Source organism: Ambystoma mexicanum, chromosome 1q (genome assembly GCF_040938575.1).
Source record: "Ambystoma mexicanum isolate Mex_15411 chromosome 1q, UKY_AmexF1_1, whole genome shotgun sequence".
NCBI lineage: Eukaryota > Metazoa > Chordata > Amphibia > Caudata > Ambystomatidae > Ambystoma > Ambystoma mexicanum.
In genome coordinates this window covers 1,012,682,919-1,012,710,341 of record NC_090922.1, presented here as the reverse complement: position 1 = coordinate 1,012,710,341, position 27,423 = coordinate 1,012,682,919, and the positions used below count along the sequence as shown (strand labels likewise).

General features: G+C 40.3%; 1 protein-coding gene across 3 annotated transcripts in view; it reads right to left on the bottom strand.

The window, feature by feature from the left end:
• LOC138540387 (putative ferric-chelate reductase 1) overlaps positions 1-27,423 on the bottom strand; it is a 552,853-nt gene that overhangs the window by 448,821 nt on the left and 76,609 nt on the right. For 2 of the 3 annotated variants that reach the window (XM_069641681.1, XM_069641682.1), the window contains exons 2-3: positions 25,716-25,911; positions 14,066-14,202 (exon numbers count right to left, since the gene is read on the bottom strand). In XM_069641681.1, coding sequence (XP_069497782.1) covers positions 14,066-14,202; positions 25,716-25,911 — 333 coding nt within the window. Of the gene's footprint in view, positions 1-14,065; positions 14,203-17,410; positions 17,505-25,715; positions 25,912-27,423 lie in introns of those variants that run through there. The other variant, XM_069641683.1, reaches the window with a different exon arrangement.

Below are 27,423 nucleotides of genomic sequence, written 5' to 3'. Positions count from 1 at the left end.
CTTGCAAGAGTTGGCATTAAGGCCATACAATTGACATTTTTGTGGGCTAATTGTTCCATAACATCTGTAGCACATGCATTATCGTCATAAAGTGCATTAATGTGCCGGGTTTTCAATGTTGCTTCTGCTTCTTTAGAAAGTATACCAACTCTCAAACTTTTTAAAATGTTGGCATAAGTTAGATCTGCAGATTGGCGCATGTTTTCTGTTCATTCTCTGTATTGGAAATGTTGCCAAAGGTTGACATTTCCAATGCTGCCAACAGTTTTACGGCAGAGTTTGTGCGCTAATGTTTTAAAAATAGGTTCACCTTTTACTGGTGATCTCCAAAAACAATAATGTGTTTTCCTGCAAAGAGCTCTTCATAGTCTGTTTTGAGTACTTCCTGTAATCTGAGGTGAATCAAAGCTAACATCAGGTTGGAGACCATGCTCACTTCATCTATTAGTAGCATTTTCATTTGTTTCAATACTCTGCGTAATTCCATTGCAGCTTCTGCAGAAAGTTTGTAATAGTCTAATTTGTTCTGGTGTTCTACTGGTAATAGTAGTAATCGGTGTAATGTAACACCACCTATGTTGTAGGCAGCTAAACCTGTGGGGGCAGTGGCAACAGCTGACAGTTTGTTGTTTGTCAATTGTTGAAGGAACTTACTAATGATTTTGATTAGGAATGTTTTGCCAGAACCAGCTTCACCACTGACGTACAGTAGTATAGGTTTATAATCATGGCCGGAACATTCTTTATTTTCATGTTTTACACCATGTGCAATTTGTTTTGTTACTTCTTGAAAAATGCTACTTTGCTCATTGTTTAGTTTTGATTGTAGTATAGTTAAGTCTTCCTTATCTTCATACTGACACATGGTGTTTTCTACTTCTATCATAGCTAATTCTGCCTCATTTAGTATTAGTGGTTCTCCCAGTGGTTCTTGGCTTCCTGTTACAGAAGGTTGACTACTGTCAGGAGTATCCTTATCTAGTTGGGCTTGGAGTTCTTCTTCATGTTGCTGTTCATTGTGCAACATTGTTTTGTACTGTGTAAAGTTTACATCAGTTATAGTGCTTTCATTTGCTTTGAAAGCATCCTCATATGAGTCATGGTTATCTAGTAATTGTTCTTCTTTTCTCCATGGTTTGAAGAGTTGTAGCAGAGACATGTAATATACTTCTTTATGTTGAGGAGTCTTCAATGACAATTTGATATGATTAATTAAATTTGGTTTAGTGAGTTTAACTAAGCTGCCTTCACAGTCTGTCACTCTATATTTACCTTTTTTTTCATCAGGTTTCATATTATTTTTGTATGTGTAGTTTTGGGCTATTTGATATAAACACATGTTTTCCAAAGTATTACTTCTGTTTGGGTAGTATGTGTCCAATAAATTGTTTTTTAAAATGTCTTGGCTGTTGGGATCATGTTTTGCTATTGTTTCTATATCTTCATATGATTTTAGAACTATTTTTCTAGATTTAGCAGGACCAAGACTTAGCCATACTATATTTTCAGATTTACCATACAATGAAGTACCAGTTAAACGATCAGCTACTTCATAAGATCCACATTCTCTATGGGTGAGCATTTTTATGCCCAAGCTGTATAATTTCTGAGATACTGTTTTATCTGATGACAGGTCATTCCAGAGTTCTTGGAGCTCTGTCTTTTCTGCTTTAGTTAAGTATGCTGTGACATATAGTGCAACTGCAGTAGAATTGTCTGCAATGTACTGCACATCTATGTTTGCATTCCATAAGTGGGCAATGATTGCATTATAATCATTGATATATTTTTCTTCTTCTTTTCTTTTTATGTAATATGTATTTTTAGGTGACTTACCTTTAACACTATGTCTAACTGAAGACATGAGGTTGTTTACTTGACCTGTATTTGTAACTGGTCTAGGGAAACCAAATCTGCATTTGGTGTAGTATTTGCCTTTGTTTTTGTATTTGGGACGACAATATTTTCCACATTTGTGTCTTTGAAATTGTAAAATTTGTGCACGAAGATCACTATTTGTGGCTTCTGATGGAATTTCACAAGTGACATATTTTTCAATAAACTGTAAAACAGTGGCATCACTGTCTTGACCAAATTTAGGAGCATCTTTAATCCATAAAAGCATGTGGATATGTGGTGCTCCTCTGGCTTGGTATTCTTTTCTCCAAAAAAAGTGTTGCACTTCTCCAAGGGGAGGAACAGTTTTATTACAAATAAAATGTAGCATAGCAATGAAGCGAAGGTGAAAATATCTTGAAACATTAACAGGATCCAAAGAACAAAGTTCTCCAGGTGTTAGAATATCTATGTTTGTTTTGTTTTTATTTGATATGCGTAGGAAATCATGTAAATCTTCCCATGCATATTCTGCACAACTTAATGTAACAAACCAAGTGGGTGGGCCAAGGTTTCTGATCATACACGTACATCTCCATGACGTTTAAACCAGTACACTTTAGTACCACGCATATTTGCTAATAGATTTGTAATATTTGATTGTAAAACCTCATCCTTTTGTTGCACTTTCTCTAATAATTGTGTAGCTGTCATATTTTGAAAGTGTGATCCTGATTTTAATATGTGTGCAACTCCGTAACATAAAGTTGCTAGTTCACTTTCAAAGAGTAGGTGGAATATGTATTCCACATTTTGTCTAAATCTGGGATCTTCAGAATACATCCGTAATGAGCGGTATTCTGAAGCTGATATTTGAATAGGTCTATCATCATACCTTCCTCCTTTGCCAGTAGGAAAGAGTAGAGGAAAAGCACGTGCTTCTATACTTTTTTCCCATATACTGATTGGCGAACCTTTTGTTTGACGCATTTGGTAAGTTTCCAGTTCATCTTGTACGGTGTCATTACAGTGCAAAGGATGAATTGTATACTGGTCTAAAGTATTTGATATTGTAGCAGGATCTAGTAGCTCAAATTGACCAGCTTCTTGTGTTTCTTGAATTATTTCAGTTGTATCTTTCAAGTTTTCTTCAATATTAATTTCTTTGTAATATTCATTATTCTCTTTAAGATATTGGAAGGCTTGTCTAACTTTATATAAATCTACCAGCTGTTGCCATATTTTTTTGTCTTTTGTAGGTACTCCATTTACTAATATAATTAAAGATTGCTGCATTGGACGTTGCACATTTTCTTTTAGATTTAATGGTAAATAAACTACTTTTCCACGAATGCCTTTTACCAATTCAGAGGGAGGTAATTTTGCTGTTTTTGGTTGAAGGCGTATTATTGCTTGAAATGGGTGTACTGTTTGAATTATGATGCTCTCATATAAATTAAGTTGTTGTAGAGGTTTTGGTACTGGGTATAATTCCAAATTATTTGTGATACAACGTGAAGGAGTTTGGTTGTTGTCAAGTTTTGTAGTGCAATAACTGCAAAGTATTAAGGGCTCAGTTATTTCATATTTGTTTTCTGCTACAAGGTAGAGAGCTAATTCAAACCATTTAGAATCTTCATTGTCTCCTATTTTGTATGATAGGTCCACAGTTTTTGTGTTACTTTTATAAAAAAACTCTACGGCAACATACACATACATGGTTTGGTACTTCAGCTGATGTACTTTTAAATTTTAGTATTTCTTTTTTGTAAGTGTTTAGCAAAAGGTTGCAATGTGTAGAATTGTTGCTTAATTGGTTTAAAGCTATTTCATTCTGTAAATGGCTTTCACTTCCAAAATATTTTTTCTGGATATAGTGAATTTCTTCAAGTAGGTCTTTTGCTGTACCATGTAGAAGGATGTTATTTAACTTTGCTAGTGCTAAAGCAGGACTTTTAGCATAGTAAAGTTTATAGACTAGATTTCTTATAGTTGAATGATGTGTTGATATCCTTTTGATATCATGGAAAGTGGTTTTACAAGTAGGTCCTGTAATGCAGGCCAATGAATGTCCTTGTAATCCTGTGTACTTGTGCACTGGACAGGCATCTATATTTTGCAGTAATTTAATTTTGTCTTTGCTTTTTACATATTTATTGAGGAATTGGCGTAAAGATTTGAACCATTGTTTGGGAATGTTACACATTGACGTGCATGGCAATTTGTACACTAGACGTTCTGATTCAGTTGAATGGAGGGGTAATTCTAAGTTTTCAGGGCATATTTTTGTAATAAGTACTTCTTGTTCCATTATGGTATTATTCACTTTTTCATAACCTCGACCACTGCTATGTATGGCAATTGTATTAGTTTGCTTTTGTTTGTACGCTTCTTCATTAAAATATGGTTCTGTGCTTGTAGTGTGATTCCATTCACCTCCGCTGATACTTAAGTTCTTTCTGTTGATATTTCGCTTATTGAGAAGTCTTTTTTGTTATTTAGTTATTAGTTTTGTTAGTGGTTTCATTTTGTTTAACAGTAAAATAAATACATTTCTTTTGAGAAGAATTGCACTGTCCATCAATGTTTCTAAGATTAATTTCCTACGATAGGTTTTAAGCTTTGAACCCGATTTCTCTCCTGTTTTTATAAGATTTTGAAGGACTTTGTGACGGTATATTTTGGCTAAAATACTTTTCTTGGTATGCTTACTTTGCACTATATTAAAATTTGAAGAAGTAGTTTTATCTGTACTGATAGCTGATTTTCTGTTAATTGTTTTTTGGTTTGTTTTACATTTTGATAGAGGAAGCAAAGTTGTTGTACTTGAAACTTCTTGTGTTTCACTAAATGATTGTATTAGCTGTTTTGTTTCAACTTTTTTTACAAATTTTACTAGAGATGGATGCTTATGTTGGACACCTTTATTTTCATTTGCTCTACTTTTGCGTTGCTTTCTACGGACTTGACTTTTGGTAGGCATTCTTTAGGGTCTGTTGAAAAAAAATAAAGAAGATATGGGTTGGGGTGTTCTGGAATGTATGTGTGCTGTGTGCATGAGTGTTTGAGTAAGATGATAAAGATGTATGTAATGGTGTGTGATTGTGCATTGGGAACTAAAACTAGTAGGGATAGGTACTCTTGAATTTATGTGTTACTAAACTGGGGTTCAGATGACAAAAAAAAAGTAAGCTAGTGGTGTGGAAAAGTACAAATAGTAAATCTAATGTATACAATTAAAACAGTTGTTTGTTCTATAATATGAAAATTGTAGTGGTTCACTTGGGTAATTTGTGTGTCCAAAAATAGAAATTTGTGGGCCATTCTGGCTGTAAATCGCTGTTTAAGACATGGAAAGTTTTGGACAAAATGGTACAAAATCTCTATTTTTAGAAACCGAAATAGCTCGTATTAATGTTATAGTATATTTGATTAATAATACAAATATTATGGTGATATTTTACTTACTTTTTTTTTAAATTAACAGGCAACTTCTTAGTTTTTCTTTCTTCTTCGAATTCGGCTGCTTCTTTTCAGGAAACTGGTCTTCACTGCAATTGTAAAAGCTTCAAATTAGTAACTTTGTTTGTATAAAGCACAGTTTTTAATTTAGATATTGATTTTTTTTAATTGAAATCCTCAGTGCCTTCTGTAAAACCATTAAACTAATTTATTTACATAAGATACATTGCATCAGTTCACTACATATGATATGTTCTTAATGAACAAATTGTATTGAATGACTAACTGTAGCAAAAAAAAAATATCTTTACTATGTCTTGTGAAATTTATAATATATTAGTGAATACCACTATTTCTGTAAGTAAACTGTTCTAGGTAATAGTGCCTCAATGTCATGTCTAATTTAAAGTAATTAAGTAAATAAATAAAAACAAAAAATATGAAATTGTATAAGTATTTTTATAAAGGTTTAAACAGATTGTGTTTGCATGCAATTTTGTTTGAATATATGTAGTCTATATATTTCATTTAAAAAATATTAGTTTAACATGATTTGAGTGTGTGTGTATAAAGAAAGTAAAAAGTATAAAGGTTTATAAGTGATAGTTTGAAAAAGTACAGTAAATTCATTTTACAGGTTTTACAAGGTAAAAGTCTGTTTGAAAATGTGTTCATCTACTATACAGAAAATATGCATACCTGAAGTTTGTGTTCATGCATATGGATATGCATGGAGCTGCAAGTAGAAATCGTGAAGATTTGTACAGTATTTCTGGTAGATGCTGCTTGCCAATGATATGACACTTGTACTCAGAGATTCAGAGTACATTTTCAGTGCTGATCTATGATGATGCAGTTAGATGTAGAGGTCTTGAATGTGATTGGTGCATGGTCATGTGATTTTTGAGGTACATCCAATGAGGGAATGGCAGAGAGAGTATAGTGGAAATGGTAGAAGGGCTGTTCATGTTACGATATGTCCGCGGACATGGCGGTAGTTCGCGGACATCGGGAGTTACATCCGGGGATTTTTGGGTTCAGAAGTCATGCAAATGAGAATAAGCACTGAAAGGGATTGGTCAGGAAAGTTTGGTGGGTGTGTTGTGCCAGGAGAGATTTTCTCAGATACTCTTTTTGCTGAGAGAACAAAAGATAGCTATGGCTGTGTGTTTCAGAAAACAGATGGTTTGGATTTTAGGAGATTCGTGGATACATTGGTTGAAGGTGCATGCAGAAAGCTGTGGAGTAGCTGTAGATCTTGGATTCCCACATGTGGAAGTACACTGGCATGGAGTATGTGGAATGAAGTGGTTGGACTTGCTACCTCTCTGTGCTACTTTGGAGACAGAGCAACATCCAGACATAATTGTAATTCATTGTGGAGGGAACAGTTTAGGACATGTGACTGGAATTTTTTTGCAATTTGCTATGAAAGAAGGATTTAGGAAGGTTATGGACATGTTTCCTAATTCTCAAGTGATATTTTCACGGATTGCGCAGAGACAAATGTGGCTTTGTTCTTCTTCATTTGGTCCACAAATGGAAAAAGCAAGGCACAATGTTAATAAGGCTGTTTGTGGCTTTCTAAGAGATTTTGGCATGTCTTCTTTTAATAATGAAAATATTATGTTTTGTAGTACATACATTTTTCGCAGAGATGGAGTCCATCTTACTTATGCTGGCAATCAGATTTTTCTGAGAAATGTACAAAATGCATTGCGACCTTTTTTGGAATTACAACAACGATTTTGAAGTAGATGTTAAGCATTTACAATTTTTGACTTACAAACACCACCCAAAGGCTCTTTTCAGCGCCACCACTTCTTTCCAGAGAAAATTACAATGTTTGTGATGGAGTAGCAACCCAATTTTTTTAATGTTCGCAAACTGTCCGCGGACTTCTAAAAAATACCAAGAGCCCTGCTTCATTTATTTTCACTTCTATTTTTTAACTGGGAAAGGCGGCTCTGAAAAGAGCCTTATTTTTTTTGATTTTTGTAATTTTGTATTTTTTTCGGTTTTTCAGACACGACACACTAGGAGAGGAGGGTAAAGGAGGGTAAAGGGGGGGACACCAACCACAGGGATAGGAAAGGGCGAGCTGAGCGAGGAAGATGTAGAGTGGGTTTTATTTGGGTAGTGAGCAGGTCTTCTCGTGCTCTGAGACGATAGTCTCAAAAGCACTCCGAAGTCGCTCCCCACTGCAGAGTACTGTGTCACAGTACATACATACAACTGTGACCCTCGAAAGGTAAGGGTCATCAGCATTCTGTATGGCCTGTGAGGCATCTTGAGGAAGACGCTGTCCCACAGAGGTGGTCCTTGTGGTGACAGGATCAGAAACAGAGGATGAAGTAGAGGAAATCAACCTGCTATGTTCTTCGCAAGGTACAACCCTGCGAATAGCCCCAGAGTGAAATGACCTCAGGTGTCGCTTCATAGTAGTGGTCCCAAAGCTGTACTTACCGTGCTTCCCGCGACTGAGTATCATTTTGCACTCATTGCAGGTAACACGGTTCGCACGAGCCTTAGTACCATTCCCATGAATGGTAAATAACCACCACACCCAAGACTCATGCCTAGTGCAGGTAGTAGGGATTTCCTCTACCTCATTCTCATCATCCTCTTCCTCCTCCGCATCCTCACTCCTGTTCCCCTCTTCAGGCCCTTGGGGAGGTGGTGGTGGTGGAGGGGTTGGGGGTGGTGCTGAAGCAGGTGCAGCACCAGTGGCAGTTCAGCATCCAGGAATGCCATCTCGATGATGGTGTAGTCTGCAGGTGGCAGCAAAAATCACTGTGTTCTGAAGAATAGCCAGAAACACAATGGGAATAAGCTCTTGGGCGTGGTCTTTTATAGGGGTGCTTGTACGCGGTCCACGGACATGCGCACTGTCCGCGGACAGATCGAACACAAAAAAAGGATCGGAAAGTTTCAAAAGGTATATAGAAACTCAAGATTGCTATGTGGGACTTTTGCCATGGTGAGATTTTATTGAAAAATATTATGGATTAACTGAAAATGTACTTTTAAATTGTTCGGGGACACGAACAGTGTCCGCATTTCAGGACACACGATGAGCGTGGGCGCGGTCATATGATCCGTTTGCGAACTAGTCCGAGAAGGAAGCGCCTGTCCGCAGGACACCAAGTGCACGGAGATTGGTTAGCGCATGCGCATTGATGTCCTACGGACACTGTTCGGGTTCTGAAGTAATTAAAAGTGCGTCACACGTGAAACGAACATTTCAGGACACCGCATGTGTTGTTAGAACAGTTTCAATTGGGTAGCGAACACTACGGACAGGTATAGTGTTCTTCAGGACACCTCCATTTTCGTTTACGTACGAACATTTCAGGACACCAATAGCGTTCTTAGAACAGTTTGAACTTGCTAGCGAACAGTACCGGACAGGTATAGTGTTCTTTAGGACACTTTAATTTTTGTTTGTTTACGAACAATTCAGGACACCGCGTGTGTTCTTAGTACAGTTTTATGTTGCTAGTGAACACTACGAACAGTTGTACTGTTGTTCAGAACACATCATTTTTGTTTCTTTACGAACATTTCAGGACACCACGTGTGTTCTTAGAACAGTTTCAATTTGCTAGCGAACAGTACGAACAGGTGTGGTGTTCTTCAGGACACCTCCAGTTTCGTTTATGTACGAACATTTCAGAACACTTGCACTGTTCGCGGATACTTTTATTGTTTAAAAAAAAAACGGAAACTATTCACAATACAATATAAAAATTGAACTTTATTTAACATATATTAATAATTTATGACAGAGAAGGTGAGGCAGAAACAAACAAAAACAGGAGAATTTGGGGTTTCAACATGATTGGTATTAGGTGAAGAAGGGATGGAAATCTCATCAAAACGTTTTGGATTATGGAGAGGGTTTGGGGATAATTGACTGGGATATGGTGAGGAGGGACAAGTACATGTGGGGCAATGGTACAAGGTTTTTGGTTTGAAATGATTTTCTACAAAAGTTTTTAAATTATTAAAAGTAGCCAACAATACATCCATTTTTTCTTCTATATTGTGAAGACTGTTATCCATAACAGGGTTTTCTGAAGTTTTTTCTATTCTGGTATGCTCTGTACAAAAAAATAATATATATGTTAAATGTATATAAAAAAATAATAAATAAATGGTTTATATTATAAAGTGTTTACCATTAGTTTCACTATCTTGTGACATTTCTTCATGTGGGAAATTGTCCTCTAGCCATTCCAGAGTACTAGACATTTCTGTGAGAAAAAAAAAAAAGATAATATATTTTTTAATCTAATACAGAAAGTTTAGTAAATGAAATTTAGTATAGGAGTAAAATGAAGTGCACTTACCATTTCTGGTAAGATAAGTCCTATGTATTCAGTGGGTCTGGTCTTGTTCTCATTCTGTTGTGCCTGTGAGGTAATTATGTTGGAAGCCAATTTATCTTCTTGTGGTATATTCCATTTCAGAACATATTGTATTCAAATAAATGGTTAGTGTGTTACATATATGGGTTACATTTCTTATGTATTACTATAATGTGTTTGTGTGCTGCTTTTTGAATTTGTTAAATATTCCTATATTATGATAAAACAATCAAACATACCCCACCACCCCCCCCACAGTTTTTAGGTAGTGTTACTGTTCTCCGAACATGTCCGTGAACATTAAAAAAGGTCGCGGACATCAAGTTCATAAGAAGAGATCTAGTCAGTTCCATATGACATGTATATAAAGTCAAAGTCATTATTGTTAAGTTATGCTACTAAAAAACTATGAAATTCAGTGAAAAAAACTTTCTTAAAGGGACGTTATGGTTAAGTTGCGCTACTAAAAACCTTTCAAATTCAGTGAAAAAACTTTGTTAAAGGAACGTTATGGTTCCAAGTAAAACTGAAAAACCCTTGAAATTCGCCAGTTATGCTAAGCTAAGCAACCATAACTCGCGCCACCACCGTGCACTGCTAAGACTAACACCCAGGACATCAAAGATGACATCACAAATGTCATTGATGACATCACTGATGACATCACATGTGCATGTACTTCTCATGAAATATGTGTAGAAGGGATTCTTATTATGTTGCGAAAAAAGTGTCAAGAATCATTGCAAGAAATATACCCTAATAAGTGCATTGAACGATTCATTGATATAAATAGCATCCTATTATGGGGTTCTATCTTGAATACTTAGCTACTAATACAGAAACATAACATTGTGTGCAGCGTACAAGATGAAGGTATGATATTCGTAATGTTAATATGTTGAATAATGAAATGATAATTGTTTTCTTAATAGATTTTTGTGTACTGTGAAATATGTAATAAGTAGCTAATAAAACCCATGTATTGCATAATTGCATTACTATAGACACAACACAAAGACACAAGAACACATACCAATATGGGTATATACAGGGAAAGTGAAGTTAGCAAAAAAGCACAAGTAGTAGCAGAAACAATTCATAACTTAACTCATTAGTTTCATGCAAATACATAATTGCTCTGTTTTCAAAGCTGCTATTTACCCTATGTATATGTATCACTTGATGTGATTGGACCCTAAGGAAAGTAGGGTGAGTACAATGTATACAAATATGACCATATACAGGGAAAGTACAGCCATAAAAAAAAAAACAACAGAACTATCAGAAAGTGCTGATAAGTCTAGTGATTATCTTAATGCACAAAAAGGATTGCTGTCTTTCAAGCTTGTGTTTTCCCATATGTTTATGTTTCATATGATGTGACTGTACTCTAAGGGAATTACTGTAAGAACCTACTAGAAGGATATGTCTACAAATAAAATAAAATTCTTAGTTTCTGACTGTTACTGAAGAAAACCATGTGGCCTAGATATGTCAGCAAAAGAAAAAATAGTGATCCAGACATGTGATGTCATCAGTGATGTCATCAATGACATTTGTGATGTCATCTTTGATGTCCTGGGTGTTAGTCTTAGCAGTGCACGGTGGTGGCGCGAGTTATGGTTGCCTAGCTTACCATAACTGGCGAATTTCAAGGGTTTTTCGGTTTTACTTGGAACCATAACGTCCCTTTAACAAAGTTTTTTCACTGAATTTCATAGGTTTTTAGTAGCGCAACTTAACCATAACGTCCCTTTAACAAAGTTTTTTCACTGAATATATATATATATATGGAAGTCCACCCACAGCCCTCCCCCACCTTACCCCTATACATTTTTATTCACTTTACCCCACCCCTATATATATATATATGTTCGGAAAATGGGGGGGTCGGACTTTTGTCATTAGGTAATTTCGTACAATACCGTGTAGTGCACAACTCGATTACTGAGAAAAAAAGTGGCTCAGATATAATAGGACTTGTGCACCAGGCGCAGCATCTCCATAGGAAGGCAGTGTAACATCTGCAGCACTAGTATGGATCGGTGTCCCAAATGCAGGGCCAATCAGGTAGCAGCATACTGAATGATTCATAGCTTATGCGTAGCTGCTTTAGGCAGCCCCAGCTGGAAACAAAAGCATTTAACATTTGAATTTTATGTGGTAAAGAAAAATAATGCATACCTCTTTTTTTAAAGATTGTAAATGAAAATAAAAACACAAAAAAGTTGAAGACCACACTAATATGAAAATTCCGCGCTGAGCAAAGGGTCAAGGCAAACCCATATATCCTTTACTTTCTTCATAGGAGCACAGCAGAGACAAACAAAAGGGCAGAGAGCCAGTACTTATCAGACCAATTATCATGAACGACTGATAGGGTTAGAGATTGTACAGCTAGTTGGCTAGGTATGAAATGTTCTGAATGTTATGTTTTAGATGATTGCAGTTCATCCAAAGACTTGCATGTTACAAACAGTCCTTAGGACACTGCAACTGCTTGCCGTCTGAGGAACCAAGTAAAAAAAGAAATCACTAAAATAAATGAACAAACAAATTAAATCTGTTTCCCATCTCTGTTGGCCATCTTCTGCATAGATAAAAAGCAGGACCCCAAAAGACTGGATGACATTTTTGAGCAGCCTCATGTAAAGATTAAACAAACTCAAATGCAATAGGTTTTTTGAAGGCTCAAATGGGGGAAATACAGACTGAATTCTATTTGTCAAATAAGAGGCGAGCTAGGCCCGGGATTTATCTTGGATACTTAGACTATAGAGACAAGGCAAGATGATAGCGTGCCAATAGTGACAACAGTCACAGTAGGATACAACAGGATCAGAGTACCACAACTATTTATCTACAATGTGTCTCAAGTCCTCCATGGCTGCTACCACAACCAACTCTGTACTCCAAGAGGGATGAAAACCACCATGGGTGTGATACAACAACCTATATTTTTCAACAAAACAATTGAAATTGGGAAATTTGCAGCCACCTTCATCCATTTACTTGAAAAAGGTAACAGAGAAATAGGGCAGAAATTTGCTAAATTGCCCAGAGCCAAGGAAAGTTTTTTTGAGTAGGGGTGTAATCACCACTCTGCTTCAATGAAGCTGTTGATCACTTGACAAAGGTCAGAAACCACCAGCATTCTAACCTCTTAGAATTCTGGCATGGCAGGTTTCTTGGGGAGAAGCTGTTGGATAATGAGCAGCCAAAATCTCAAGTAAGGCAGACTCTGATATGGACTGAAATGAGGAAAATATTTCCTTTGGAGTCATAACCACCAACATTACTGAGGCAGACGACCTGTAAATACTCGGACAATGAAAATCCAACCCTTCATGCATTCCAAAAGATTTATGAGAGAAATATTGGGCTAAACCGCCACAAAAGGCTTGAGTTTGAGTGAGTTGTTTTGGGGCAACTCTGCTCAAACGCACTTTTAACAATACCTGAGCAGTGTTAGGGCTCATAGAAATGTGCCCTGCATAGAACAAGCACTTAACTTTAAAACATCCTCCTTTTATGAATACATAGGACCTCATTACGGGTACGGTGGTAACCCTGCCGGTGCTTCCGTTGTGTTTCTGCCGGACTTGTGACATTTTACTGGCACCTAGATTCCCGGTGCCACCGGGACATTACAAGTCCCGTTGGGCCTGCAAGTTAGGTGCCAGTAAATGTTGTTCCCCATTCCCGTGGAGTCCCATAGGTCACCATGGGAATACGTTCACGGAAGCACCGGCATTGTTGCCAACGGTGCCGGCACTTCCGTGAAGAGTCTGCCTACCTTGGCCGCTGTGCCCAGGCAGTGTCAGACCTGTTGGGTGCAGAGGCCCCGGCAAGCAAACTTGTAATTTACCGGTCTGGAAACAAGGGTGCTGGTGAGCTTACTGCCACCCTTGTTTCCAGACCGCCAAAGTTGTAATGAGGCCCATAGTTTCTGCTTTCAAATCAAAGTGTTTTGCCCACAACGTTCTATTGGTTTCAATTTCTTTTTCTCGTATGGAAGTGCCAGAGAAAAACAGATCTTAACCAAGCAGGCAATTCACAGCACAAGGCTCTCCAAGTGCACGTTATCATGCTTGGAGAAGGTTCAAGAGAGTCTTAGGAATACAAATAGAGTTATCCCGATAGAAAGCAATTGTTACATGAATTCCAGCATTATCAGTCCAAGGCAAAAGACAGGAGTGCCGATGTTCATTAATCCAGAGTTATAAAAAAATACTCACATTTTAAAATCATGCTGTACAGAGGTAATGAGCTCTAGGAGATGGGGAAGGGCTATACGCATACAACGTTGTACATGCCACTTCAGCCTCTATTTGTGAATGCACACCCCACTACAATTTTACTTATCAATTTTAAAAAAGAAGTGCTAAGGTACATACCACCATATTATTACACTGAAGGGTTTGGGCGCTTGAATCACTGACGTCAAACGAGCCAACAATGGCATTCCCGCCAACAGTTTGGGCTTGAAGTAAGAATCCTTTGAACGTGGAACCAACATTTGCTTGTAGCGTCACTAGAAAGAAGAAAAGAAAAAAAAATGGAAAGAGGTGAATGAATTTGAGGGAGTTGCTCGTTGGAGTTTAGTATAGAGGGTTGCATGATTTTGTTTTCACAGAATACATGCCCAATCTCGAATAGGTTCATTCGCTCACCATTGGCTAATACACTATTCAAATGTAAGCACATATCCAATGAACAGAGATCAGTCACCAACACTGCCTCAGTTAAACTCCAACCAGTAGAGGTTCTAAAAATAGATAAATTATATTCTTGCATTTACTATTTAAATAAATTAAGTGAATCAAACACAAAAAGGTATTTCTATGCTTGAGGAAAGGATGGAGGGAAGAATTTGAAAGGAAGAGTGTTGATAGTCCAGACAAAATGATTCAATATATTATAGTACTCCTCGATGATTTGAGTTATTCGTAGTCATTAAGGTCAGAACAATGAAACCATTCCTTTGGAAATAAAGTATTGTGGCCATTTATTAGAGACTAGCATTTGAAGGTGTGATGGATTGAGCACTGCCCCACAAGTAAGCCTCGCACTACTACTAGAACAACAGATCTCAACTCATACTGCGGCGTACAACATAGTGAGCGAGGGTTGCGGGGGAAACTCCTGCAGCCCCCGTAAAAGAAAAAAAAAAAAGAAAAGGGACCCTGCAGCGCCAGTTCCTGATCACAGAAGGGAAAGGGAACAGGCGTCGTAGGGACTCGGCGTGAAGAAAAACGCATGTGGGGTTTGTTTATGTTGGGGGGTGTGCGTGGGGGTGTGTTGAGGGTGTGGGCGCGGGGTGTCATTGGTGTGTTGTGGGTATGTACGTGTGTTTGCGTGAGAAAGGTGTGAACTTTTGGTGTTTCGCACCTTTATCATGCAAACTTTCCGGCTGCGGCAAAATCAGCCGCGGTCGGATCACGTAGATCTGTGTAAGTCAGTGTAGCTTGAAGGTTTGGTGGGGTCCAGTGGAGTAACTTTGCTGAAAATGTTGGGGGGACATGACATCTGAAGAAAAGGTGCCCCAGCCAAATGAATGGGGACAACATAGTGTGCCATGAAAGTTGGGAGGACAAACACCCTTGTCCCCCCCCTACAATTACGCCTATTGTGGGGTCTCAATGCGAGAAAAGAGGAGATCCAGCTTTAGTACCTGATGGCTCGAAGGCTGATTGTTGGCCTCGGACAGACATCTCAACAGAGTATCAATGGTATTACAAAGGAGATTTAAGCACCTCAGAGTTGCAGAGTGCCAAAAGGCAGCTCAAGTTGGCCTTTGTAACAACAAAAAGGCACCTGAAGTTCTTGCAGTGATTTGAAGTTAGAGTCAAATGCAGCCTCTGCAGTACCAGAGGGGCCCTCCACGTGGTCCTGAGGAAAGGAAAAGTCTGTTTTTTCCCTTCTCATCGAGGAAGGATGCTGGGAACATTTGCAGGGTTGACACCTCCGCAAATCCAGAGTCCTGGGTAACCATTTCCATCAGTAGTCAAGGTTTCTGTGAAGGAACGTCTAATGGCAATGGTGTAAAGGCCCTAGCTTTTGGAGTTTTTATAAAAAATAAAATGATGCAGTCTACCCTTTCATTGAACTCCATGCCAAAAGCATAATGTAGACCTATGCTCTTGTGTACAAGTATCCTGATCTGCAGCCCCTTCTCTCCAGTGGCACTGAGGAGGTTCAGAGAACACGGGTGCCCTGTTAGACAATTGCTGCAACAGCCCAGTCACCACAGTGCAGAGATTGCATTTAAGTCTACACCTAGTTCCCAAAAAAACATTGTCATTATGATAAACTGCCCACCTGGTGGCTGGATAATCTGAAAATCTAAGCCATACATATGGTTAAAGTCACATTTGATCTGAAGTACAGCAGTGTCATCCCTATGATCTGAGATGATATGGGAGCCTACGTGGATTTCAGGAAGCTGCCTGTCAGCATTCCAGTGAATGGAACAAAAGGCATGATGAATGCCTCTGTTGACTCTCTGGGAGGAAATGTATCTTATTCCTTGTCCAGGCCTGTGATCTCCCAGCTGGAGATGACCGGAGAGCCTGGCTTCAGAGCCAATCCCATAAGAAAGGCCTGCCTCACACTAAGGGGCTGCACACCAGCGAGCCTCTAAAGCCGCAGTCTGGGAAAGGGTCACAGTTTGGACAGTCAGAAAGCACAAGTGGTTTGAGGAAAGATTCCTCCATTTTACTTCTCTGAGATTTTCTACTCTTCCTGTCCTGCCACTTGCTGTGGAAAACTAATCTGGGTCCAACACCAGAAGGCAAGGGTCACTTATCTCAAAGGCAGGGATTGGACCCTTAAAGGCAGGATAGCTTTTATTCAATCCCCAGGTGCCTTTTCCCTTTAAAAAAGAGGGGGTCTCACATTTCTTTGACACATTCCTGGACATCAAGAATAATACATTTGACCCAGCCAATGAGGTGAAGAAGTGCTCGAAGGCAGAGGCAAGCTCTGCTCCCTATGAAGAAAAGAAACAAGGTTAACTAGTCTTCGGAGAGGAATGCACTCCCTAAAGACCACTCGGTGGTTTTATAGAAAGTTTCAGAAACCTCTGTTTATGCTTTATAGTAGTACTGGGTTGTCCAATTTAATTCTCAATTCAACTTTTTGCAAAACAACTCAATTTATTCAGTTACTTATTCATGCAGATGCATACTGTGCCAGTGCATTTTGGGCACATTTCAATAATCTGATTTTTACAATGTCAACCATGCATATCGTGTTCTATTCAAACACAACAACTTCAATTAAACGGAAGATAACCATAGAAAATAGTAATTAGAGGAATCATGTGGTTGGTACCGGTCAAGTTGGCAAAAACTTTCGCATGCTGTTTAATATGTTGTTGTCAGAATGGATTTTTTGTGAAGAGGTTAAGAACATGAGGCATAAACCAGGTGTTAATTTCTGTCATTATGTCAAGTCTGAAGTCAGATTGGCATAAATCATATAGAAATCTCAATTATAAACAGTAAAAAAATTGGATTGGTTAAAATGAAATAAGATGGATCAAATCAACATAATCATATGCATAGCGAGACAAGCAGAAAAACTATAAATCACAGTAGGCCAAAAAAACCACAGAGTGCAACAAAATAGACAACATAAAGAGAAGAGAGTTTGCCAATACAAAAAGAAAATGTCAACAACAGGCTCCGAGTACAAATACGAGAGCTCAGTACTTTTATCCGTTTGGTGTCAACACCCACCATTTTTGAAGTCGACCAGGTCCATGGAGTAACTTGAGGGTCTAGTGACGTCGAGGAGTATATTTATCTCAGTTATGCTTGTATTATGTGGATGCTGAAATGTAGAGGCAAAGTGAGTACACAGATACTAGTGGCACAGTCCGCACTGAGCGCAACCCCGAATTTAGTTCTCATGCCATACTTTTAAAGTGGACATTTCAGTACCAAGAGCATGCTGCATCTTCCAGATGGAGCCAACTAATTAACATGACACAGGGCTTCCATTAGAGATATGTTATTTTAAATACCACCCTATAACCAGAAATGTATTGTATATATTAATACATGTAAGCATTCTGATAATCAATTGTGTCTTGGAAACCTATAAGAAACAGTTCAGATCCCATTCCTCATATATCCCATTGGGCAAAAGAGGGTCCAGCCAGTCAATCCAATAAGCTTCCCATTGTGATCTTTTTTTTTTAGGTCTCCTTTTCAACCTTTGGTGTTGATAATTTCTAGGACGTGAAACTTCATCTAGGAAGCATTGTGTACTGTTTCCTGAAAATGTCTCACCATTGCCAAGGTTGGGGTCTGGTTCCTAATGCAGGATTTATGTTAATTAATTCTTATTATAAACTTCTGTGCCATCTCACCCACATAGTAGATCCCGCAACGGCATTTGATGCCATATATTGAGTTTTCAGTTCGACAGGTAGCAAAATGGGTAAGCTTAATGATTTCACTGGTTCTTGTGTGAAAGGCATATCCTCTTTTTATCACATTATGCAGTTTCTGCATTTTAGGCATGGAAGGTTCCCAGTCTCTTCTCCTTGGATTTTCTTGGTTTGCATCTAGCATTTATTAGCAGATCCCTTAAATGTGCACTCCTCTGGTAAGCTAATGTGGGAGGGTACGGAAAAAGGCACTTAGTACTTTCATCATTGGTCAAAAAGTCACAATGTTTTGAAATACATTGTTTTACTTTTTGGCTTTGGGTTGAGTATTTGGAAATGAACACCAAGGGGGGTGCTTCTCGCTTTGTCTTTTTTGTCTTCGTGTGTGTTGGTGGTTGCCCGTGCAGCTGCCTCCGTTAGATCTTGTTCAGGATTTCCTCATTCTCTTAGTTTCTCACAGAGTTTGGAAACATCTGTTTCAGATTTGGTAGAGTCACTCACTATCCTTTTACTCCTTAGCATCTGTCCATAGGGAAGATTTTGGGAAGATTTTGGAAAGTATTTTGAGGATGGATGCTTAAGTTTGTCGAGAGCAGTGTCAATAGTTCAGTTAGCGGTTGGAAGGGGTGAAGGTGGAAGCAAAACTAGCAACTGACACTCGCTTCATTGGATGGCTGTCCGCATGCAGGGCTGGCAAAGCTGAGGGAGGTTCAGTCAAAGGGCTGAGAGGTCCCAGGTGGGAGGAAAGGAGAGAGTGGTCAGACCAAGAGAGAGTGGTCAGACCAGGAATGACGGGTAGTGAGAGGGGGAGAGAACAAGAGATCAGAATGGATGATGGCATTGACGGTGTATCCAGCCAAGTGGGCAGGGTCGTAGGGGAGAATAGAGCGGAAAAAAAGATAGTGACTATCATGGCAAGACACGTGGAGAGCTCCAAATCATTAAAATGGAGAATTGGTCAAGACAAACTGGAAATAATTCATGCAACGCAATATCTAGGCATAAACTTCAATACTTCATTGGCCGAAAAAGTGTGGTAAGACAACTATACCAAAAAGCTACCCAGCTAGCCTCCCAAGGTTCCATATTGCACGCTCGCTGTGGCACATTTTCATTGAAGCCACTATGAACATTCTATGTGAACAAAGTGATACCCATTCTGACCTATGGAGGAGAGGCATTCCTAAATCTTGCAAGAAAGGTGTAGGAAGTTCTGGAAGGAAAATTCTGGTCGTAAACACTACGACTTCCCAAATCTTTGCATATGTTTGCAATCCATGCAGAGCTTGGCCTACAATCCCTCCATTGGATAGTGTGGAGATCTCTACCGCTCCTACAAAAACTGGGGTATACTTTCTTAAAACATGATGGGAAATGGAAAGTATCTAGGACCCTAACCGACTGGAAGCACAAATGCAAGAAACATTTGGAGCACTTTGAATCATCATTAAAACAGCGGATTGAAAATCCAGAGAAAGTAAAGGAAAAATAATTGACTGGATCAACACTTTGAAAGCAAAAACGCGAATGATTCTTTTAGAAACACGGCATGAAAACTTCGGCTAAGAAATAGTTTTCCTGAATACCTGCAAAAGTTCCCAAATAAAATCCATTGTGACAAACTTAAGGATAAACCTAAACATTTATCCAACAAAACAATATTTTCACAGGACAGGAAAACACGGGTAAAATAATGGCCAATGCAGGTTTTGCAATACAGAGGGACAACTGCAAACAGTGAAACATCGAATATTGCACTGTCGAGGAATAACAGAAGAGAGATCTCTATTTCTAGCAAAATATGTCAAACAATGTAAAACCCTCATAGTAGATGAATGGTGGGTGCCATTTTTAGAGAGATAAAAAAATGGTCTGCTATGTGCGGGAAACTTTCGGACACGTTGAGGGAATTGGTCACTCCAGATTGCAGTAGTAATTTAGACATCCACAATGGCTAGACTGACGGCTTGATGTCACTCTGAAACAAAGTATACAAATGAGATATAATCTTAAATTAAGAACACTGAAGTGAAAGATCATTTAGGCCTAATTGTGAGTGGTCTATTTGTCCTCATGAAGGTCATTTCAGAGTTAAATGTGTTCAAAGTTTGTCTGTAAACTAAAATACACAAAAGAAAATAGAAAAAGCGAGAGAGAGGTGTAGCGGTCATGGAAGAGAGTGGAGGCAGTGATCAAGTCTAAGTGGATATTGAAGTTGCCCAGAAGGTGCAGATTGGAGGTGGAGGTAAGAAGAGAGGAGGAGAACTAGGCCCATTCTGAGAGAAAAGAGGATATTTGAAGCCCATTTTGGCGAGGTGTTACAGGAGGAACCTGCCATAACTGAAGTTTAGGCTCAAAACCATGAAAGACACAGACCTGCCAAGGCCATCGGCTGTGGAGCACAAGGCTTTGGAGGGCCTCATCTTGCCTGTGGAATTCCCGATGGGTTTACTGCTCACTTCTATACACATTTTTTGCCCTCTTCCAGATACCCTCTAGTGGATATCTTCAACTCATTTTTGGTATCCGGTATGGTGGCCCCTTCTACGGGTATCTCCACAACGGTCCTGGTCCCCAAACCAGGGAAAGAACTGGTGCTTTATGATTCTGATCGCCCCATCACCCTTACCAATACAGACTCAAAACTCTTGATTCTTGCCCGGCAGATGCTGGATATTTTCCCCAAAATCATAGAAAGTCATCAGACAGGATTTATTGTGGTTCGCAGTACCCACGATAACGAGAGGTGGATTCTGGATCCATTGGAGGTAGGACAGCTTTCAGGGGCAGAGATGGGGATAATTGCACTAGATACCCAGAAGGCCTTTGACAGGGTGGATTGAGGGCATCTCTGAGGGGTCTTAAAGAGGTTTCAGTTTGGTCCAGGGTTCATCAAATGGGTTATGGCCATCTATCAGAACCAGTCAACTTCCCTCCATGTTAATGGGGAACTGTTGTCTAGTCTGCCAATAACCAGTGGCATGAGACAGGGCTGTCCGCTGTCCAAGCTGATTTTTGCCTTGAGCATGGAACGGTTTGCCTGCCACATCAGGTATAATGCAGCCATAGAGGGGATTCTAGTCAAGGGGGTGGGGGAACATTATGAGGTCTCTCTTTATGCAGATGATATTCTGCTCACTCTGCGTAACCCCCTCACTTCATTGGCTGAGGCATTATGGGAATTGGCTGTTTTTGTCATGATGCCCGCTCCCGGGGAGCTGGTTCAAGCCCTGCGTCCCCGAAAGCAGACATCCAGTCCCCAAGGAAGGACCCAGCAACCCCATATAGGGGCCCTTTGGACAGTGTCCTGTCGCCTATGGCGCCAGTCTCATAAAAGACATCAGTCCTGGCGCCAGTCTCATAAAAGACATCAGTCCTGGCGCCATAGGTGCCAGGCTCATTATGGGAGTGCTTGGGTGCACTTACCTGATGCAGACCATGCTGCAGGATCCCGGCCTCCTTGAGGCCTGAAAGGAACTACTTTACCTGTGGGACTAATTTACCATCCGGGCGTGGTCGGGGAAGGATACATGCCTGGAACTTCTTCCAAGGCTATTTAAACCCCACCCGAACAGCCACATGTGCTTCGCGTTGTTCTGCATCTAGCAGCTGGACGCTCACCGTGTCTGCTCCTGCATCCTGACTTCTGCCACGCCTGCCAGCATCCTGGATCACCTGCAAAGGAAGAGAAGAAGAGAACAGAAGAAGGAAAAGTCCTTACCTGCTAAATCCGCATCCCGGAGACATCTCGCCAACAATCCTGAAAAGGAAGACTTATTTAAAAGCTCATCGCGTCGATCGCTGCAGCGCCGCATTCCACTCACCTTTACAGGGCGCCTCCATGTTCAGCAGCGATCATCCGGATTCGCAGTCACGCCCCAGCGCCTAGGGAGAAAAAGACCAGAACAAAAGGTGAGAGAGAGAAGGAAATAAGGAAAGCTAAATCTCCATGTTAAGACTTACCTGTTGATTCATTCCCTCTTCATTTCGGGTCTGCGCCGCATCCTGGCATTTCCGGACCCCGGCCCCTATGGGGAAAAAGAGACATCAGCGTTAATGAGCGAATGAAAAGACATTACCAAAACACGCTCATTAAAGACTTACCTGATTTCTACAAGGATTTCACCTCTCATCTCGGGTCGGTGCCTGTTCCCCGGCATTCCGTACCCCGGCCCCTATGGGGAAAAAGACACTAGCATTAGTACATTAATGCATGGACACAAGGGGAACGAACCTCTTATCACCAATCCGAAAATCCAGTGAAGTAACTGGATACCAACGCGCCCCTGCATCAGAAGCAGGATGGAGAGCTCGTCCTTCCAGACCCTAAGGTGAGACGCTACGAGGAATCAGAGGAGGGTGAGAGGGGAAAGTGGGAAGCCGATTGCATTACCCCGCAGACAGTTAATCCCCTATTTTCGCCTACAGAAGGATACTTCTGCGAGCCAGACAAGCCAGATTTGGGGGCCCAGTCCAGTCCGTCTTCTGAACCCTGCGCATCACCTTAGAAGAGGTCAAAGCAGCGAAGAACCAGGCCAGCGCCTCCGTGGGAGTCAGGTGAGCATAACAGTTTTAGGTTGGGTTTCAGGCTTTAAGGTGAACTATGATAATTCACATGGACTGGATGCTTCCTTGAGACCCCAAGACTAGTGCTTTGGCCCCAAAACAATGGTCTTGGGGGATCTATATCCCGCCTAGGTGTGTACGTCCCCAGTAGTTTGTGGTTTGTCACTGTAATTACCCACCATGGTTTCAAGAGTTGTCTGATAATTTAATCAGGTGCGGGTCAGCAGGAAATATCCTGCTTTGGTCAGATTGCTGTGGTTATGATGAACCTCATTCCTCGATCAAATCCATATGGGGCAATAAACGGGAGAGTATCTCTAGGAAGGGGTTAGAGAAGCCTCTGGGGGTGGCTGGCCTGAGAGTCACCGATATATTCCGCTATAATTTGGCTGTGCAGATTTCACTTGTGGTCACATGGGGTGACGTTAATATGCAGCCAAAGTGGAAAGTAATTGTACAAGCCCACTCCGCAGTGAGTTTGAGTCAGCTCCCACACACGGAAAAGGTGCCCGGTACATGATTTTGGATTACCTTTGTTAGCTACAACTAGGTGCACACTTCATTACATGGGGCAGGCACTCCACAGATGGGGCACAACACTAGGGATGGGGCTGCATGCACCGATCTGAAACAATCTAGGCTTCCAACCAGGATGTGATACTAGGAGATTTGGGGTGTTGGTAACTGGTGGTTTGGTAAATCTGCAGCAGTTATACAAAGATATCTGCCCAATGACCTTCAACAAGCGTAGGGATGTTTTTGCCCTACCTGAAACTGGGTGGTTTCGCTGCGCCAAACTGAGTCACTGGATTTCCCACCCCACTCATGAACCAGAGGGCCACTTAATGCTCTTGAACTGGAGGTTCATGAGGGGTTCTCTCGGGGTCGGGACTCACAACTATATAAGCTACTGGACACAGGGAACCAGTGGTGCACCTGTGGGCCAGTGGGTGGGCTAATAGAGGATGAGGCTTGGTTGAGGCTATTGGCACAATGCATAAATCCTCAAGAAGTGACACGCCGGAGAGAATGTACTGCATGGTCAGCCGATTATTCAGTGAATTTCTGGAGTGGGGTTGCCGTTATGGATTCTCTCATTCATATGGTGTGGACATGTGGGAAGGTGGATCTCTTCTGGAAGGTGGTGCTATCCAAAATCAAGGACATGAAGGGGTTGTCTCTTCCATGGATCCCCAGGTGGTATTGATGGGCGACACGGGTGGTGGGATTTCCCCCGATGGGTCCAATGTGCATTCTGATTGGGCACCTTCACTTGGCGGCTAAGATGACTATTGCCCAAATCTGAAAATCCGTGGATGGTCCGGTGGACCAGATGATGTGGGTTAAAGCATGGGACATCCGGGTTGCAGACAAGATTACTGCATTGTGAGAAGGGCGGTATGTCAAATACGTTACCCTTTAAAGCTTTTATTTGACTTTGCGGAGCACTGCCCGGCGATGGTGGTTAAACCCCCTGCTTATGCGGCACTTCTCTAGCAGTGCTTGCTTGGAGGGCCGGACAAGGGTTTAAAGTTTAGAGCATGCTTATGGTGTGATGGGATGTTGAACTGTTGGGCCTCTCTTGTTATGCAAAACGTGTGGCATTCTGTAAGAGTCTGTCATTATGTCTCTTTGAAATGTGATCACAATGTTCATGCACTCGCCATTTCCCACAGTATGTTAAATACAAGTTTTAAAAATATATATATCAGCAGAACATTGTAGGTAGAAGCAGGTGGTAGACTCCTTTATGTTCATTGTTTTGTGTCTTTGTTGACCACATTTTCCTGTTTTTATGGAGCATAAATGAATGGTATATATGCCGCTTAGCTGCAAGGTTGGTTTTGAGTAAGTTGTCGCAGCTCTGTTCACAGGACAATATAATATTGATGGCTTGCAGAGGAACAAGGAATTCTGATCCTAATATTCTGTGGTGCAGTTATTCTGATTTAGTTATCATCCTTACACTAATTATGAGAGACGTTATTCTAGCCCTTGAAATACTTCATTAAAGTAGCACATGAACTCCTACTTGCAGGTTTCCTGACACATTCCTTTTAGATGCCATTATTCCTTTTACAAATATTGTATTCTGTATGAATTTGACAGCCACATCGGTTATGGCAAGTGATATTAGTTTTTTTGTAATAAATACGAGTGTGGCTTCACAATGGCATTAACAAAAAAACGTTATGCATTGTCTAAACATTATTGACAAATGAATAGCCACTAACCTATTGTTTATACGAAGCATACAATGTTTGTTTGTACATACACACATTTTTCTATTCACAGGAGTGCTTTTGTTAGGTATGTGGCAGATCTTGAAGACTTGGACTGGTTAATGAGCTCTCTTTACAAATCGCATGTGAAATATTTTTGTAGCCTATATGTTTGGAAAAAGTGTTGCATGGTGCATCTTTTACCAGTGGTCGAAGTGTACGAAAAGAAGTAGTTGAACCATGTTGCCTGCCCCACAACTCACAATCCCCATCGCCATGCCACCTATACAAACCGCCAAACACATGCGCTTGCTGTTTAAGGGAATGTTCAGTGCAGTGCACGTTTCAACTTTTCCTACACTTATTTTAAATCATTCCGGAATAGTTTCTTTTTAAAATAAAAGTATATGAACAATAAAACTTAATTTAAAAAAAGTAGAGGAGCACCACTCACACCCACTTCGACCACTGCCTTTTACACTTCTTTATAAGCAATTACAGTGTTAGAGTGGGGATATTCCTCTCCAAACTCTTTGGACACGGTAACTCCCAAAGCTTTACGCATGCACACAAAGTGGTTTACCTTGTTAGTCAGTTGCACATATGGAAAACAATGTGTACACGAAAGACACACATTTCTAGACTTTGAGAAAAATAATTAGAGGGAAAATTGCCAGTAATCCCTATTAATTGCAATGCCATCAAATCACAACACTGGTACAAAGCAGCCCTATATTAAAAATCTAAGTATTTTTTGCACTCATTTTGAACTTCATTTGCATGGTAAGCATTCAAGTATTCCTGATATGCATTCCTTTGCCTTCCATTCTCCCATCGAGTTAAATAATATGAAATTTTTACCTGTGATTTTGTCTCCCGGGCTAAACACAGTATTTGATACGCTGATTGAGTAAGGAGCCTGTGAGGTCTGTGGATCCGCTCTATGATTAGGCATCATGGATTCACAGGCAACATTTACTTTCCCATTTGGATAGCAGTGCACCCTCAAAATAAGGAAGGAGCTTATTCCAAGCAGTAAAAGGGTGAACCGGTCCATCTGAAAAAGAAACACACGTATGTAATTCACTGCGCAGAGGATCTTTTGCCCATGCACGTTCCCAAGGCATGTCTGCTTTTAGAATATTTTTGGGGTACGTTTCACAAAGTGGATTCCAATAGTACAATTGACACTGAAGCAGTAACGTGCGCATTAAGTACGTTTCAAAGGATGTCTGCCTTGCCATTACAAGACAATATGGGTGTTCACTGGGGCCCCTTAAAGGATTCGTCAGTCAGCCAAGCTGTTGTTGAACATTTGGTGAATACACAAAGTTACGCTTTGTCTGAGAACGACGAAGGCATCTCAAGTTGTGAAATCCTTACCACCAGTGATGGCCACTAACCTCCAAGTCTCAGCCACAGCAACAAGACGCAATCTATGATCACCTCATCTTGTGAAATCATGGGAAACCTGCGTGTTCAAGAAGTCTGGGTGTGCAATAGTAGTATTTTGCCTATCATAAAGGCTAGTATACCCCACATTTAGACAATGCAGTACTTCTACATAACCCATCGTTGATGTCCATCACCACAACAAAGACCTTGTCGATACCTATCCATCCCTCCAACCCAAACTAATTTTTCACATTTTAACTGAAAACACTATGCAGCCATGTGCTCACAAATCCTCTTCGTTTTATTTTCCCTCTTACTCTGGAACCAGTTGCTGTGTCTGACCACATGTTGCTTGCAAGCAGGTATAGTTTGCGAATCATGACAGTTGTTTCTACAGTTGGAACTTCCACCTCATGTTTTTGAGAATACCGTTTTGAGGTGTTCTTTACACAACATTTAGGAGTAACTTACACCTTAAAAATTTTTATTTTTAAAACTACTTATTTCAGCACTTTTTTTGAACCAATTCAAACCCTTCATGACTTTCAAATCACAGTGCTAAAAAGGTAACTTTGGGATGGAAAATGTACCCGGCCACGCAAATAGCATTCTGGGCGGAGCGGGCGAGTTGGCGGTCGTGCTCGAGCGAAGTGAGATCTGGCACTAGTGAATGAGCCCCGACATTTTACCTGGGCTTGGTGCTATCTGAGATGCATAGTGGGTTCGCTTCCATCAACTCCTAACTGGATGGAATGGCATATAAGGTAGACCATATCTCAGAGGCGTAGCATAGAGTGGGAGTACTTGAGGACACCAATATGAAGATGATACAGGTGATCCGCACTTTGCAGAGTGAGGTTGCAGGTATTAAAGAAAATAATGAAGACCTGGAGGCGAGATACCGCAGAATAACGTATGTGTGGTGTGTATCCCGGAGTCGGTGTCACAACAAAACATTGAGGTGTTTAAGCAGAAACTCATTCATGAAATGTTGAAGTCCCCCCCACTGTCGCCACAGTTCCTCGTTGAAAGGGTGCATAAAAAAAAAAAATCACAGCGGCGGGTCAAAACCCTCTGCTGGTTATAGCCCGCTTGTTAAATTATAGAGACTGGGATGTGATCCTCTGAAGGGTCCATGAACTTGTCGATTTGCAGTATGAAGAAGCCAGAGTCT